The sequence below is a fragment of the Oryctolagus cuniculus genome, chromosome 16 (genome assembly GCF_964237555.1).
Source record: "Oryctolagus cuniculus chromosome 16, mOryCun1.1, whole genome shotgun sequence".
Taxonomy (NCBI): Eukaryota; Metazoa; Chordata; class Mammalia; order Lagomorpha; family Leporidae; genus Oryctolagus; species Oryctolagus cuniculus.
Genome location: NC_091447.1, coordinates 8,259,706 through 8,275,636, shown reverse-complemented (window position 1 = coordinate 8,275,636; position 15,931 = coordinate 8,259,706). Strand labels below are relative to the sequence as shown.

General features: G+C 46.3%; 1 protein-coding gene across 7 annotated transcripts in view; it reads right to left on the bottom strand.

Annotated features, from left to right (window-relative positions):
- Nucleotides 1–15,931, bottom strand: part of BZW2 (basic leucine zipper and W2 domains 2) — a 72,324-nt gene that overhangs the window by 53,379 nt on the left and 3,014 nt on the right. For 3 of the 7 annotated variants that reach the window (XM_070059578.1, XM_070059579.1, XM_008274078.4), the window contains exons 1-2: nt 4,269–5,082; nt 2,288–2,352 (exon numbers count right to left, since the gene is read on the bottom strand). The exons of 1 other annotated variant lie outside the window; for it this stretch is intronic. In XM_070059578.1, the coding sequence (XP_069915679.1) occupies nt 2,288–2,345 (58 nt within the window). In that variant the 5' untranslated portion in view covers nt 2,346–2,352; nt 4,269–5,082. Of the gene's footprint in view, nt 1–2,287; nt 2,353–4,268; nt 5,083–10,192; nt 10,352–15,931 lie in introns of those variants that run through there. 3 more of the 7 variants (XM_051832559.2, XM_070059577.1, XM_070059580.1) reach the window with 2 other exon arrangements.

The window sequence follows — 15,931 nt, the reverse complement described above, 5'->3', positions numbered from 1 at the left end:
GCAGCTGGGCACAGGTTAACCAGGACCACATCGCCAGGGACCCCACAGCAACCGTGGTGAGGTTTCTCAACCACACAGTTTCATCAAAAGACTGCATTAAACATGGAGACAACCAGTACGTGCCAGCGAGCACCTTGCACCTGCTGTCTGCTTCCACAGTCTGTAGGGAAATGTGGCAGGAGCAGGGTTTGTAAGACCACCGTGAGGACTGAGTGGAGGGCGGTGGCGGCCCAGGCTACACACATGCTTCTTCAGCTTCTGGGGATGAGCCAGAGGTGAAAAGAGAAAGAGAAATAGGAGAGGCCAAGACAGAAATGCTATACAAAGCGGTGACTTCAAAAAACAATTTTTTTTAGTGTCAACCTGTAGCCTTCTGGCAGAGGCGAGGAGCTAAATTCAGTCCTGCTGCTCTCTAGTAGCTCTCGCAAGCTCTTCGGGTCTAATTGATGTACTGTATTGGACTTCCTCTCTTTTTCCGGGACTGGACTGCTCACTAAAGTGGACGCAACAGTGCCAAGAGTTCTGGAGCCTGCAGGAGCTGCTTGGGTACCACTGACGCCCAGGCCACACATTGGGTGGGTTACATAATCGGTCCTCAAGCATCATTACGGGGGATTCTGCTTCAAGATAGTTTCTCTGGGAGCTGACGCTGTGGCACAGTAGGTTAACCCTCTGCCTGCAGCGCTGGCATCCCATATGGATGCCGGTTCGAGTCCTGGCTGCTCTTCTGATCCAGCTCTCTGCTATGGCCTGGGAAAGCAGTGGAGGATGGCCCAGAGGCTTGGGCCCCTGCACCCACATGGGAGACCTGGAATAAGCTCTTGGCTCCTAGCTTCGATCAGCGCAGCTCTGGCCGTTGTGGCCATTTGGGAGTGAACCAGCGGATGGAAGACCTCTCTCTCTGTCTCTCCCTCTCTCTGTAACTCTACCTCTCAAATAAATAAATAAAAAATCTTAAAAAAAAATAAGAGATTATTTCTCTGTACCCATCACACTTCCTCAGGTGTTTTTCAGTCACTCCCTTCGATTCAGTTAACTCCGCAATTTACATCACATCTCTTCCCCAAATGAGTTTCCATACTGTGTTTTCGTTCATTTTTCTTATATTCAAGAGGACCTCTAAATAGTTATGCAAAACTAGCTACATATAAACTGTTCAAAGTATGTTTACACGGACAGAACAGTTAAGATGAACACTATGGAAAACAGCAGTCACTCATGAAACTGACATTTTACTAGACATCATCAAATCGGGTCTCTCCACACTCTTCCGACAGTAAGGACACATGATAACACTATGACTTTTAGGGTGTGCACAGCAGTGAATTTAATTTGATTTCCTAAATTCTGGAAAAAGTAAAAAAAAAAAAACCTCCTTCTCCCTAAATTGTTTCTCTTAGTGTGACCACTCTTGTCATCATACTTACTCAGAAACCACACACACACACACACACACACACAGTCAAAGACAGCACGGCACTCTTCTTTCCCACATTAAAAAAACAAGAGAAAGAAATGGGGGGAGACAATGAGGACTTTTGGGGTATTAGTAAGTTTGCTCTTTATGAGTATAATAAAGGACCAAAAACTCATTTATCTGTATGCTTACATGCATTTCTTGGTATATGTATTGCATTTCAATAAAATTTAAAAAAATGAGTAAAGTTCATCATTTGCCTCAAACTCTCTATGACAAGGGACAACTTGAACGGTTAGAATGACCCCTATTTTGCAGATAAAGCACAAGCTCAGACAGTCGAGTGATTTGCCCAACAAACACCGAGTGGTCTGGAAATGCTACGGCTCCACCACACAACTCCAGATTCCACAAAGGAGCGGAGGTGCAGCATCCAAGCGGTGGCTGCCGTAGCACAAGACCACAGACAGGATCGGTGATAAACGGTGGTGCAAGTTTATCTGGCCCATGGGTCTGGGAGGCCGGGAAGTCTGAGAGCTGAAGTCAGCCCCGTCGATCAGGCTAAGAAGCACCAAGGCTTAAACAATCCTGGGTCGTGGTGAGGGCCTCCTTGCTGCTCTGTGAGGGGCCAGAGGACAAATAAGCACGGGTCCAGCTTGAGAGCTGAGCGCAGCCCTGCCACGTGGCAGTCTTCCATCCTGACACGCGGCCCTCCTGACCTCATCTCCTCTTAAATGCAGTGACAACTCCAACTCCACCCGCCCATCACAGGGGAAGGAGGACACAGGGACCATTCAAATTCTCTTTCTCTTGGATTTGGACAGAAACTTCAAAACACACACACACCCAAAGCCACAAACCACAACCTACCCCTTTTCCGAGTTTTGAACCGCTGGCCTGTTAGCACTGGCTTCTGATGCTTATTCATAAAATTTCTGAAAACAAAGAAAATAAAGATTATGTCTTTCAGATAAGCAGTGCACATCAAAAAGACACAATGAATAAACATGTTTAACCTCACTCAAAACTGAAAACACTTTTAACAATGAGATCTCATGGCAATACTAGCAAAAGCTGGAAAGTCAACCAATACTCAGTGCTGGCAAAGGACAAAGGGGGATTCAACTACAGATGCAAACTTCAGCTTGGAGCTTAAATCTCACGCAATGCTTCCGGGGCCTTCTAGATTTTACCCAGTTCTCGGTATGTTTAGCACCAGTGCTGATCGAAGTGCATGCATTTAGGAAATACTTGTCAAATACCCTGAGGCACCGAAGCAGGAAGATGTCCAAGGCAAAAGCAGCTTGGATGACACAACGTAAAGTATAAATGGGACGGACGTATCTGTGCAAGATTCACAAAGGATCCGAGAAAGCACGCACAGCTGTTTTTGTCTGCTAGCCGTGGCGCGTGAAGACCTGGGCATTTGATATTTTTTCTGTTGGATTTAACATGCACTATAAAGGATATGTTAACTGTGGAAAATAAGTCAAAACCTGTTCTGAGTTAAGCTTGCTGGCATAAGTATTATAAACTGAAAATCTGTCCAGTTGCTTAAAGTATGAAGGCCAAATGATTAGGATAATATGGACAATGGAAGCAAGTTATTTAGTGCTTTTCAAAGTTTTTAAACATTATGATTTAAAAATGTCAATTTCCTCAACTACTTACTCCATCACACAATCAAGAGAATTTTCAGGATCCAGGTAAATTATGTGATTACTTCTCAAAGTTTAAGAAAAAACACTTAAGAACATAGAAAAGTTAATTTATGTATCAACTCTTCCTTCTTTCCCAGATGAAGAAATTTCTAGCTTCTCACAAAAAAACGTTTATCGCAGAGAATTACAAATTAAACGGCTATTTAAAAGTAAAGTCACAAACACAAGTGGCGTTCTATTTGACGGTTTGAGCAGACAGCGTTGTTATGAACCCCAAAGTAAATGAACCTGACATGTCCTGCTTTGAGAAGAAGGTGACTGAGCCAGAATCCATCCATGCACTCGGGAGCTCAGGCAGCGGAGACACTACGCAAACATTCCCAGTACAATGTGACAGCTACAACAGCGGCAGCCCGGACCCGAACCAGGGTGGAGAAGGTGACTGACGGCTGTCTGTGGGTGGGGCACCAGCTCCACACTGCAGCAGTCACAAGTGCTATCAGAAGCTCAATGGAATCCTGCTGAAAACAGGGCTACAGACACCCTGATTATATCCAAAGAACTCAACTTGGAGGGGTCCTCTGGGCTTTTCAGCTGATTTGCTCGGAATCAGCAAACACCGCACTGGTGGAGAAGGAATGATGCGATGTACACTCCCAGGCGTTTTCCTCACTATCCCCACGCCTCCCTCAAACCAACAGAACACAAAACGCACTCTTCTGTAAGCAACCAACAGCACCTGCTTGTTAGCTTGGCGCTTTTGTGAATACGTGAGCAAGAACTGCTCCCTGCCAACGACACTCACATTCCGTCATCAATTTTAAAATCCCCAGAGTGTGAGTTCTCTCCAGAAGTTTTCTTTTTCCGGCCTCCACACAACTTGAAGGAATTCCCTAAGTAACTCTAGGCTTGCTGCAGGTTTCTATTCTTTTTTTTTTTTCTGTGAGTGGAGAATTATCACCAAACACAGCATAAGACTGACTCTATTTTAAAAATCTGAAGCATTTATACTTATCGCGGCTCTAAACACCTAAGTTTGTTTTCTTCCTAGCCCAGTGATGGGGGCTTACTTTTCAACTTTCAACGGATAACAACATGAAGACCCAGAAATGTACCCCAAGACACCACCAAAGTGAAAACAGACAAACACAGACGGAAAAAAAACAAAAACAAAACAGAGAAAACCTCACCCAGGTAAGTGAAAGACCAAAGGACACGGTTTGCTCCCCACCAGCGGGCTCCTGCGGCTCGGCTGTTACTATTTGCAGCTGGGCCTGGCTCCTCTCTAAATTTAGCTCCCAGGGCTACTCCGTAATCTGCTCCAGCGAGGGTCAGTCTTTATAAGGCACTCCCTGAGCCCTTTGAAAATCCCTGGCCCAACAGCAGCAAGGGCACTTTGACTAAGAACCTGGCTTCCCCCGCACAGCAAAGAGCAAAGACACCCTTTGCTGAAGCCCACGGCAAAAGCTGACTGTTGTTGCCACTGCATCACAGCTCGTGACTACGAATATTCAAGTTTATAAACCTCAGGGTTGAAGAGAATCCCCAGAGACAAGTGTGCCTGGGCTACGACATACATATGCACCAGGACCGTTCGTGGTCCATATTGAGAAGTGAAAACCGACACACACGGGGAACATAAGCTCGCCACTTGCCATGGGACACTTCTGTCTCTCCTTGCTGATGTCATCACCCAACCTCAGGCCAGACTCCGGGCCTGGGTGAGTCTCACGCCCAAGCCACCTGCAGCAGACCGGCCCTCTGGGTGTGGATGTCCTGCCGGCCATCTTGCTCTCATTCACTCAGTTTTTAGGGGCTGACTGATCAGAGCTGGACTCATCTCCAGGTTGTTCCTACAACAGAACGACTGTTCTCTCGTCATCATCCTGAGGTTTGGTCTTTTTATTTACTTATGAGGGTGAAAGGCAGGGTCACAAACACACACACTGGCAGAGAGAAGAGAGAGATCCAGCTTCCATCCGCTGGTTCACCCCCCACCCAAATGCCTCACAATAGTCAGGACTGGGTCATGTCAAAAATCAGAAGCCAAGAACTCCATCCTGCTCTCCCACATGGGTGGCAGGGACTCAGGTACTTGCTCCTTCCACGGTGCATTGACAGGAAGCTGCATCAGGAAGTAGAGGCAAGACTCAATCCCAGGCATTCCATAATATGGGACACAGGTGCTCCGGCAGCAGCCTCACCCACTGCGCCGAGGCTTGGTGTTATTCTTACCTGGCCCATCTCTGAACTCTGACAACCCATCATGTGTGATACGCTACACACATCACGCGTGAAGTAACTGTGCTCATCATACAACCTCAACTTCACGGACACACATTCTAAAGCAGAGATCACAATGGTTTTCTGTACAGGGATAAAAGGAAACTAACTTGGTCTCTGTGGTCACTGCTCCAGCTGTGCCACTCTGCTGTGACGGTCACAAAGCAGCCACAGACCCATAATCACGGGCTGCTTCCAGTAAAACCTCATTAGCAAAACAAATGTTGGAGCAGACTGGGCCCCCAGTTACAGTTTGGGGTCCCCTTTTCTAGAGTAGTAGATCCAACAGATCTGTGATGTTGGAAACATTTTGATTCTCCCATGACTCGGCAGCTTTTGCCACCGAAGCTACTGAGGCATTGAGCTGTGGCTATTGTGACTGAGGAACTAAATGTTCAGTTTTCTCTCACTTTCATTAAAGTTTAACTTTCAACAGGCCAAGTGGCTAATGGCTACCATGTTGGATAATGCAGTTTCAGAACAATCCTTACAACCTCAATCACTTAAGTTTGATAAACAGGCAAGTATACAAAACATAAGAACTTTTTAATTAATATTTTTAAAACACAGGGCAGTGTTGTATAGTGGGTAAAGCTGTCATCTGCATTGCCCGTCTCCCTTATGGGTGCTACTTCACATCCCAAATGCTCCACTTCCGATCCAGCTCCCTGCTGATGTGCCTGGGAAAGCATCAGAAAATGGCCCAAATGCTTAGGCCTCTGCACCCACGTGGGAGACCTGGAAGAAGCTCCTGGCTCTGGTTCAGCCCAGCCCCAGCCAATGTGGCTATTTGTGGAGTGAACTAGCGGACAGAAGATCTCTCTGTTCCTCCCTCTCTGTAATTCTGCCTTTCAAATAAATAAATCCTGAGACCAGCACTGTGGCACAGAGGGTTAAAGCCCTGGCCTGAAGCACCGGCATCCCATATGGGTACCGATTCTAGTTCCCAGCTGCTCCTCTTCTGATCCAGCTCTCTGCTATGGCCTGGGGAAGCAGCAGAAGATGGCCCAAGTCCTTGGGCCCCTGCACCCACGTAAGAGACTCAGAAGAAGCTCCTGGCTCCTGGCTTCAGATCAGTGCAGCTCCAGCAGTTGCGGCCATCTGGGGAGTGAACCATCGGATAGAAGACCTCTCTCTCTGTGTCTCTACCTGTCTCTGTAACTCTTTCAAATAAATAAAATAAATCTTTAAAGAAAAAAAAATCTCTTTGTCTATCACTTTCTTTCTTAAAAAAATAAATCCAATATACACACAGACACACACTTGTCTCTGGGGATTCTCTTCAATCCTGAGGTTTATAAACTTGAGTATTTGTAGTCATGAACTATGATGCAGCGGCGAGAGCAGTCAGCTTTTGCCCTGGGCCTCAGCAAAGGGTGACTTTGCTCTCATATATATATATATATATATATATATATATATATAGACAAAGGGGAGAGACATTAGAGTCTAACATAATAAAAGGTATAGTGTGACAATGTTACCTCCCTTGCATAAAGCGCTTCATAAAGACACATAACACCAATGCTCAAAGCTTATAGTAAAATACAGCAAGTCCAAGAATTCCCCATTATTCCTTATTTTAAAGGAGTGGATTCATTTACTGTAGAGAATAAATTGGAAACATACTCAGCATTACTTATACACTATTCTTTCCATTAAAGCTAAAACTCTTTAGGACAAGCATCATAAAAGCCTTTCCAGAAAGCATTGGCTCTAGGAATTTGGGGAGTTGACAACATTCTCTCCAAAGAAACAAAAATAACTAAACCGGCCATAAAAGTCTGAATGATTAGGAACTACTCCAAGGCAATAAACAAATACATGCCTATAGTGACACTCTGAACTCTGTTGCCTAGAATAACACTTGCTGGTTCAATATCATAACATCTGCTGGTTCAATATCCTTACATCTGCTGGTTCAATATCCTTATCATGATTGCCACTGCCTCTTCAGACTCAAAAATCACTCAGCCGCTACAGCTTAATTTCGCCATTCAGCAAATTCTATGCAAACCGTAGAATTTGAAATGATTGAGAAGACATGAAAATTCCAAACAGCAGTCTAGCCATAAAAGGAAATTACATCCAATAAAATCTAATATTTCTTTAACACAAGAACGTTAAGGTTATACTCGTGCCTCTTTCGTTCTTCTCCGTCACAATATAAAACAAAGAGGCATTGATTAAACAATGTGAAACTTACTAGGCTTTCTCCAAAACCTGACATTTCCCAGTGGGGAACGGTGGATTCTTAAACTGTGGTAAGCAATCATGTTATAAATAGTCATCAGGGGCTGGCGCTGTGGTGTAGGGGGTGAAGTCTGCAGTACCGGCATCCCATATGGGCGCTGGTTCAAGTCCTAGCTGCTCCTATTCTGATCCAGTTCTCTGCTATGGCCTGGGAAAGCTATAGAAGATGGCCCAAGTCCTTGGGCCACTGTACCCACATAGGGGACCTAGAAGACACTCCTGGCTCCTGATCGGCTCAGCTCTGGCTGTTGTGGCCATCTGGGGAGTAAACAAGTGGATGAAAGTCCTCTCTCTCTCACCTCTGCCTCCTTGTAACTCTGCCTTTCAAATAAATAAATAAGTCTAAAAAAAAAAAAAGAGTCATCAAAGCCCAAAGGAATCACGTTGTGAAAAAAATAGCACCCACAGTAAAATATGTGAACCCAAGGGCTGGCATGGTGGTGTAGCTGGTATAGCCACTTCCTGCATCCCACATGGGCATCAGTTCCTGTCCCAGCTGCTCCACTTCCCATCCAGCTCCCTGCTAATGCCTGGGAAAGCAGTGGAAGTTGGCTCAGGTGCTTGGGCCCCTGAACCCACATGGGGGACCTGGAAGAAGCACCTGGCTCCTGGTTTGGGCTTGACCCAGCCCTGGTTGTTGTGGGAGTGAACCAGCAGATGGAAGACCTCTCTGTCTTGTAACTCTGCCTTTCAAATAAATAAATAAATCTTTAAAAAAAAATCAAACCAAATCTTCCTAAAAGACATAAAGGATTCATGATAAAGTTTTCCTGTTAAACTTTCCAAAATTATTTCACACCTTAAACTTGTTGGTACACCTGAGTTCAACACAGACAGTTGTTCCCTTTTCAACAAATAGAAATATCCTAAAAAGTACATTTTAAAGTATCCACGCATAACCTTTTCATAGCTGCAAACTGAAACAATTACATAGTCCTGCCTCTCCAGTGATTTCCAAAGTTAAAATACAAAGCAACTCCTCAAACACATTCAGTCTCAACTTAATGTAATCTGAGGACCCCTGGGGGCACAGAAGGTCCCTTCTGGGCTCTAAGACTTTTCCAGACCCTTCCCTTCCTTCCCCCAGGTTCCAGCTGCTCCAGTCCTGCTGATATCATTGTCCTGTCCTGTCTGTGCTTTGCAAGACAGACACACACATGTACGCTAGCCACACACAGCGTGCTTCGGAGTTTAGAAAACCCACCCCTCAAATACAATCTCAGGATACTACAGCGGCAAAATACCTTGAAACCTCGGCTCCAGGTAAGTGAAGAGCCTGAGCACCTCTGTCTGCAAGGCAACACGCTTATGCTGACGGATGGAGACCTACAATACTGGAAATTGGAGATTCCGAAACTGCGAGGGAATGGGGGCACAGGGCGAGGCAATGTCAGATGACTGGGTGGGGGTCCAGCTGTGGTTGAAACACGTTTATTGTTGTATCAGCCTGTTCTGAAGGCAGTCTATGGCAGGCATTGGACGAGGACAGGAGTTGCCTCCCGAGATCACTGACAGGCAGCGTCTGGCAACTTCTGGGAGCACTTTTGATCATCATAGTGGGAAGGGTGGGCTAGGGTTACAGCCATCCAGGGACGCTTCTCAACAACCTTCAAGGCCAGAAAAAGCACCTAAGGGAAAGGATTATTGGGTCCAAAATTTCATTGGAAAATGGAATTGAAAGGTGTTTACGCAAAAAATAGCTGAAATCTATGCAGTTTTTTCATAATAATTGTTTCAGATGAACTTTTTGAAGACCCTTTCTTGGGAGACAGGGGACAAGAGTGGGCATAAGAAGCAGTGTCCCTGGTCTCAAGAGCTGAAGATTTTATACAGGGGACCAAGCCTATCAGAGCAGCCACTAGGTGGATACTTCACTGAACTGGTTTCTAATCACCAAACACCGATGTCAAACTTTAGAAAAGGCGACTTTCTCACTGGGTAGACCTACCGACCACCTTAGCTAAAATCACAGGAAGTTAGAATGCCTAAAACATGCTTCTGCACAGCCTTTGATGCTGAGGGTTTTATTTTGCCTTTGGTAACTTCACATCCTAGGATATTCGGGTTGGGGAGGGGTAGGAGACAGGCCAGAACGTGGGACTGAAAGAAAATAGGAGCCTTGTTCTCAGGCAGTATGCATTTGAAGGACTAAGAGGTGATAAAGTGTATGTCTGAGCCTCCCGTGGTTCAGAGGATCAAAATGATTATACACCATGAAGCCAGCGATGCCTTTGCATCAAGTGTGCCAAGAAGAATGAATCCAGGAACTGAAAATGACCAGGAATCCAATCTACGTGGGGATTTTGTATTTGCTGGGACTTCTAGAAATCCAGTTCATCCCAGAGAAGTAACAAGAGTTTGCAAAGCCCACAGAATCTGCTCTGATACAAAACAGAAAGTACTGACTTGTAAGTCTAATGAAGATGCTCGTGCTACACACATTCCTCTGATTGATATGTCCTTGTATGCCACGGTCCTGTGCACAAGGTATTTTCCAAATGCTTTCACTGGGGTAGCTGTTTGGCACAGCAGGTAGTCAGCCACCTGGGGTGCTCAAGGTCCCATGTTGGAGTCTCACCTTCACTGTCTAGTTCAGCTTCTTGCTGATGTGCACCCTGGCAGGTAGCAGATGATGGTTCAGGTACTCAAATCCTTGCCACCCACGTGAGACCTGGATGGAGCTCCCAGCTCCTGGCTTCAGGGTGTCCCAACCCCAGCTGTTGTGGGCATCCAAGGACTGAAATAGAGAGAGGATGGGAGATTCCCTCTGTCCCCCCTTTCTATGGACCACTTCACTGTGCCCTGCAGCACTTCTGTGACTCCTGCTGTGAAGTATCTCTCCGCATCATTCTTGATTGAGGACAGACCCAAGAATATATCAAATAAACTGAATACTACAAAAGGTCATCATCACAAAAAGGATAAAGTCAAGGCTGAAAAACAAAAGCATGTGCACATATGACATGTGGTTGTTATAGACAAAAATTCTAACCTCTGCTAATTCAGAACAAATACCTAAAGGAAGTTATCATTACAGAAAAGTTCTTTCAAAAAATAAGACAAATTATTTTTCTATATATTTTCAAAATACTTCTCAAAGCAATACACATAAAAATTAAAAGTGTTATAGAGTAACTTAACTGATCAATACACACATTCTGGGGCGGGCACTGTGGAACAGAAGGTTAAAGCCCCAGCCTGCAGTGCTGGCACCTCATATGGGCATCGGTTCTAGTTCGGGCCGCTCTACTTCCGATCCAGCTCTCTTATGGCCTGGGAAAGCAGTAGAAGATGGCCCAAGTCCTTGGGCACCTGCACCCACATGGGAGACCTGGAAGAAGCTCCTGGCTTTGGATCAGCATAGCTCCGGCCATTGCAGCTTACTGGGGAGTGAACCAATGGATGGAAGACCTCTCTCTCGCTCTCTCTCTCTGCCTCTCCTTCTCTCTCTGTGTAACTCTGACTTTCAAATAAATAAATAAAATCTTGGGGCCAGCACCGTGGCTCACTTGGTTAATCCTCTGCCTCCAGCGCCAGCATCCCATATGGGCGCTGGATGCTAGTCCCAGTTGCTCCTCTTCCAGTCCAGCTCTCTGCTGTGGCCCGGGAGGGCAGTGGAGGATGGCCCAAGTGCTTGGGCCTCTGCACCCACATGGGAGACCAGGAGAAGCACCTGGATCCTAGCTTTGGATCGGTGTAGCTCTGGCCGTAGCGGCCATTGGGGGGTGAACCAACATAAGGAAGACCTTTCTCTCTCACTAACTCTATCTATAAAAAAATAAAAAAAAAAAACCACACTACAGATAGAAAGTAGCAAGGTAAACTGTCCACCTGCCAATTTTCTCTCATGATCTCCTGTCCCTAAGGGAATGAGCACAACTCCAGCCTGTTAACATTGTCTTATGTGTTCAGAAAAAGCCTGTGTGCTGGAGATTGTCACCGTGAACGCAAGATAAAGGTGATGCTCAGTAATCATGCCATCTCTGTCCTTCCTGCAACAAAGTGCAACTCTGCTGGGATGTCGCCACACACGTTTTGTACTTGGTCTAGCAGGGAGGTGGCGAGATTCGTTTCTGTCTAGACAGTGCACACAACAAGGGCCTGCCTATCTCGGGTGAGGAAAGTCCGAGACTAGGTCAGCTTAGTGAGGCACCATGGCCATGAGTTGTGACTGCTGGATCCGACTGGAAGAATCTCTTGTTGTCCCACACTGGCGAACCCACAGGAGATTTTGGTTTGGAGGAAAAAGACTTGGTACTGGACCTTCGGGAAGCTCCCAGGTGGTGATGGGTCTCTGTCCGTCATCGCTCACTCCATCAGTTCTCTGAACCAAGAAAACGCCTGCCCATCACCCTAGATGCAGACCGGTCCAGGCCTGGCTGGCAGGGAAAGCTTTCCACGCAGGGCCGCAGGCTCACACACCTGTGTGTCTTACCCCGGTGAAGGCAGCAGGAGCCGCAGAGACTTGTCAAAGCCCCACAGCTGATGGCCTGGGACTGGACCTCCCAATACACTGTTGCACCACTAGACCATACTAACTCACACCAACAGCAAAGGGCAATAATAAGAGACCAGTAGGGAGCTACAAAGTGCCCACACTTCTTGAAAAGGTTCAGAGAGAGAATCAGGCGTGTAAGTGTTCACCAACTGCACCAGGTCTGGTGCTAGTCAACAGGAATTCGACGGGGGCCAAGTCAGGTAGGTCTCCCGGTTGTTGATTTTCTAGCAGGTGGAGATCTGTGCCAGGCACTGCACAGAAAAAGTTTCACAGTGCAAGTTAACAAGCATCAGTGGCCTCCGGTGGCCTCATCACAGGCATCGGAGCCACAGTTAGGTTTACTGAGGTTTAATAATGAAGGGTGTGTTTTTTATTTCTTGACCTATCACACACCCATGAGGAATGGAATACTTGCAAACCACGGATCTAAATCCAGGCCCTTGGCTCAGGGGGACATGTCAGGTTGTTGGCTGAGATCATGCGTGCCAGTTTAGCACGGGTGATACCATGGGGATCAAAGCAGACGATCTCTGTCCCCCGCTGGAGCTCACGTGCATGGAAGCTTCAGGGCCAGAACTTGACCTACTGTGTCTGCTCCGTGTGCTTTCCAGGAGCCCAGCAAAGCTGTTGCGACGTCTCGGGGTGGTGGTTCTCAAAGGTAGCCCATTCATTATCTGCCTCGTAGATTTTACAGCTTAGAATTAGAGTGCAGAGTAAATATTAACGGGGAGTGCAGCACCTGGAAAAACTGGACAAGCATGTGTTACCTCCAAATGCCCAACAGTTGGCCCCAGACTTCTATTAAGGGGAACAAAAAAAAAAAAACCACTTATTTTTAGAGAGCAGATTTAACAAAGATATTGCCTCTCAGGGACATATAAATATTAGGGAATTTATGGCACCGCGGTTTCTACAGCATTGTAGGAACTGGTTTTCACATGGTTTCCTGCAGAGACTCAGCTCCAACTCACACAGTCTGCAGGCCACCTACCACCACGGCTACAACCTTTCCCACTTAGCCAGCAGTCCCCTCTGCACCCTCAGTGTATGGGGTTCTCTTTCCTTTTATACCAGCCCCATTCTGGAACTTTGTACGCTGAGAAACACAAACGTCATGCTCCCCACCCCCTCTTAGGAACGATCCCCATGTCCAGGAAGCTGCCCAGATTCGTCTGCAGACCAGTGAAGTCTTGTGTGAAGACACTCAGCAAAAAGGAAGACAGGAGAGCATCATAAAACGCACACCACAGAACTCCTGATCCCTCTGCCGCGGTGTTAAGTGCCCCCCCCTTTAATATTTTTTAATTATTTGAAAGGCAGAATTACAGAGAGGCAGAGTTCTTCCATCTGCTGGTTCACTCCTCGATGGCCGCAATGGCTGGAACTGGGCTGATCTGAAGCCAGGAGCCAGAGCTTCTTCTGGGTCTCCCACCCGTGTGCAGGGCCCCAAGGACTTGGGTCATCTACTGCTTTCCCAGGGCACAGCAGAGAGCTGGATCGCAAGTGGAGCAGCCGGGTCTCAAACTGGCGCCCATGTGATGCTGGCACTGCAGGTGGCGGCTTTACCTGCTATGCCACAGCACTGGCCCTAGCTGTTTCCTCTTATTTGCAGACATCTCTGTCCTAAGGCTTTTCTTCATATTTATCTAAAACTGCCCCCAAAATAACATTATATCTAATACTTAGTTTTAAAAATCCTAATTTTGACTAAAAACCAGATGAACTGTGAAAAGAAAATAATTTTTATATCTGACTCAAATTAATTGTTTATCTTCTACCAGTACTGAACTAGGGATAGCCAAAGAATTATACTATCTTTAATATTAATGAGGGACATTACACTTTCTTATGTACAGATTATTGTATCTGTTTTTTGACAAACTTAAAAAAAGGAAACATCTAATGCTAACAATCAAGAAAAAAGAAAACACAATTAAAAGCATGTTCATTCAGTGAGCCAATTAAGGCCTTTTTTTTCCAATTTATTTTCTGATTTTTTTTTTTTTTTTTTTTAAGATTTATCCATTTGAAAGGCAGAGTTACAGAGGGGGAAACAGAGAGAGAGAGAGAGAGAGAGATCCTCCATCCACTGGTTCATTCCCCAAATGGCTATAACGGCTGGAGCTGGGTTGATCTGAAGCCAGGAGCTCCAACCAGGTCTCCCACATGGGTGCAGGGGCCCAAGCACTTGGGCTACCTTCTGCTGCTTTCCCCGGGCACATTAGCAGGGAGCTGGATTGGAAGTTGAGCAGCCAGGACTCAAACTGGCACTGGCACCCATATGAGATGCTGGTGCCATAGGCTTCAACTTTACCCATCATGCCACAGCACTGGCCCTGATGTTACTTTCAAAATAGAGAGTATTCAAACATGACTATCTGAGGGGTTTTGGGCAGTCTTTACTCAACACAGGCCGACTTTCGAACAGACCAAATCGTTCCACCTGGTACCCGACTGCCCCAAAAGATGACACTCCACTGACAGCAGAGGGAGCGCGAGAGTATTCTTGTCCAGGGACTATGAACATTGGTGGATTTTAGTCATCAAATATTCTTTAAAAACCCTTCAAACTAGGCCGGGGAGGATTACACCAAGACACGCTAAGTTACGAAGTCGCAAGAGGCAGAAAGGTCTCCAAAGCAGCTCTGGTTAACAAACCCAAAGGCAGAGAACGCCGCAGCAGGCACGCACTGTCCTGAGTGTGGTCCTGACTCGTCCGTCTCACTGTGCAGACTCCGACTCTGACTCAGAGAGTTTTGGCACACCTTCTGTCGGGAATGCCTTCTGGGTTGGGTTACAAAGCAAAGAAAACCAGTATTTCCACTCGGTTCACATCCTGATTTCCTTAGGTGACTCCGGTGTCTTTGCACCTCTGTGTCAATTTCCAAGAAAGAGGAGGAACTGCTAGGAAGGTGCTCACCAGCCTGTGAAACAGGCGCTAGGCAAAGCCACCTGCCTCCTTTTGGATTGGTGGGGAAGCAGAATTGTGACCTGGGGGGCTCATGAGAAGGCTTTGTTCACAGCCCCTTGCAGATTTACGTGTAGCTCTACTAGCAGCATTTAAATGAAGACTTGCATAAGCTACGCTCCAAGTACAGAGTACGAACATTTCTCTGCACGTGGCTCGCTTTATGCTGTGCTAACAAACAGTAATTTCTTGGAGGCTGTAATATTTTCAAGTTTCCCTCCTCAGAACTTTTCTATGGTAAATTTCAAGCATACCCACAAGCCCAGAGGACCATGGGAGGAGGAAGGTGGCCAACGATGAACCAAATCCCACCTTCATTAACATGGTGAGTTTCTCTCCTGTTTGTTCTCACTCAACCCCTGCCCCCCCAGGTCACAGGATCATACTGACAGCTGGTCTCACCTGTCACATCATTCCTTTCAGTACAGACCTCTAAACAGTAAGGGATCTTTGAAAACAGAAGCCATGATGTTTTCCAATATGAAAATGTCCTGATATCCTGAAATATTGCGACAGGCAGGAAATGTACCAAAGACTAAGAAAATAAATCAAACGCCAGGGAAAGATCTGATACTCAAACATGCACTGCTCCCCTGTCACGACAGGAACCAGCGTTCCCTGGGCGACAGCCGGAGACCCAGGAACAGTGTGTGGGATGTGGAATATGCACAGGTGAAATTTCATGGTCAACAGAATGTCAGAACCTTGAAACCCAAAGCATTTACAGCCCGTTTGCCCCTGGTTATGGGCATGTGTATGTGTGTTTAGTGCCACGGTGCACTGCTCACTGCCAGGAAGGATTAGCTGAGTTGGGAAATAAATCCACCTAAAATAACTTAGGGATCAAATGG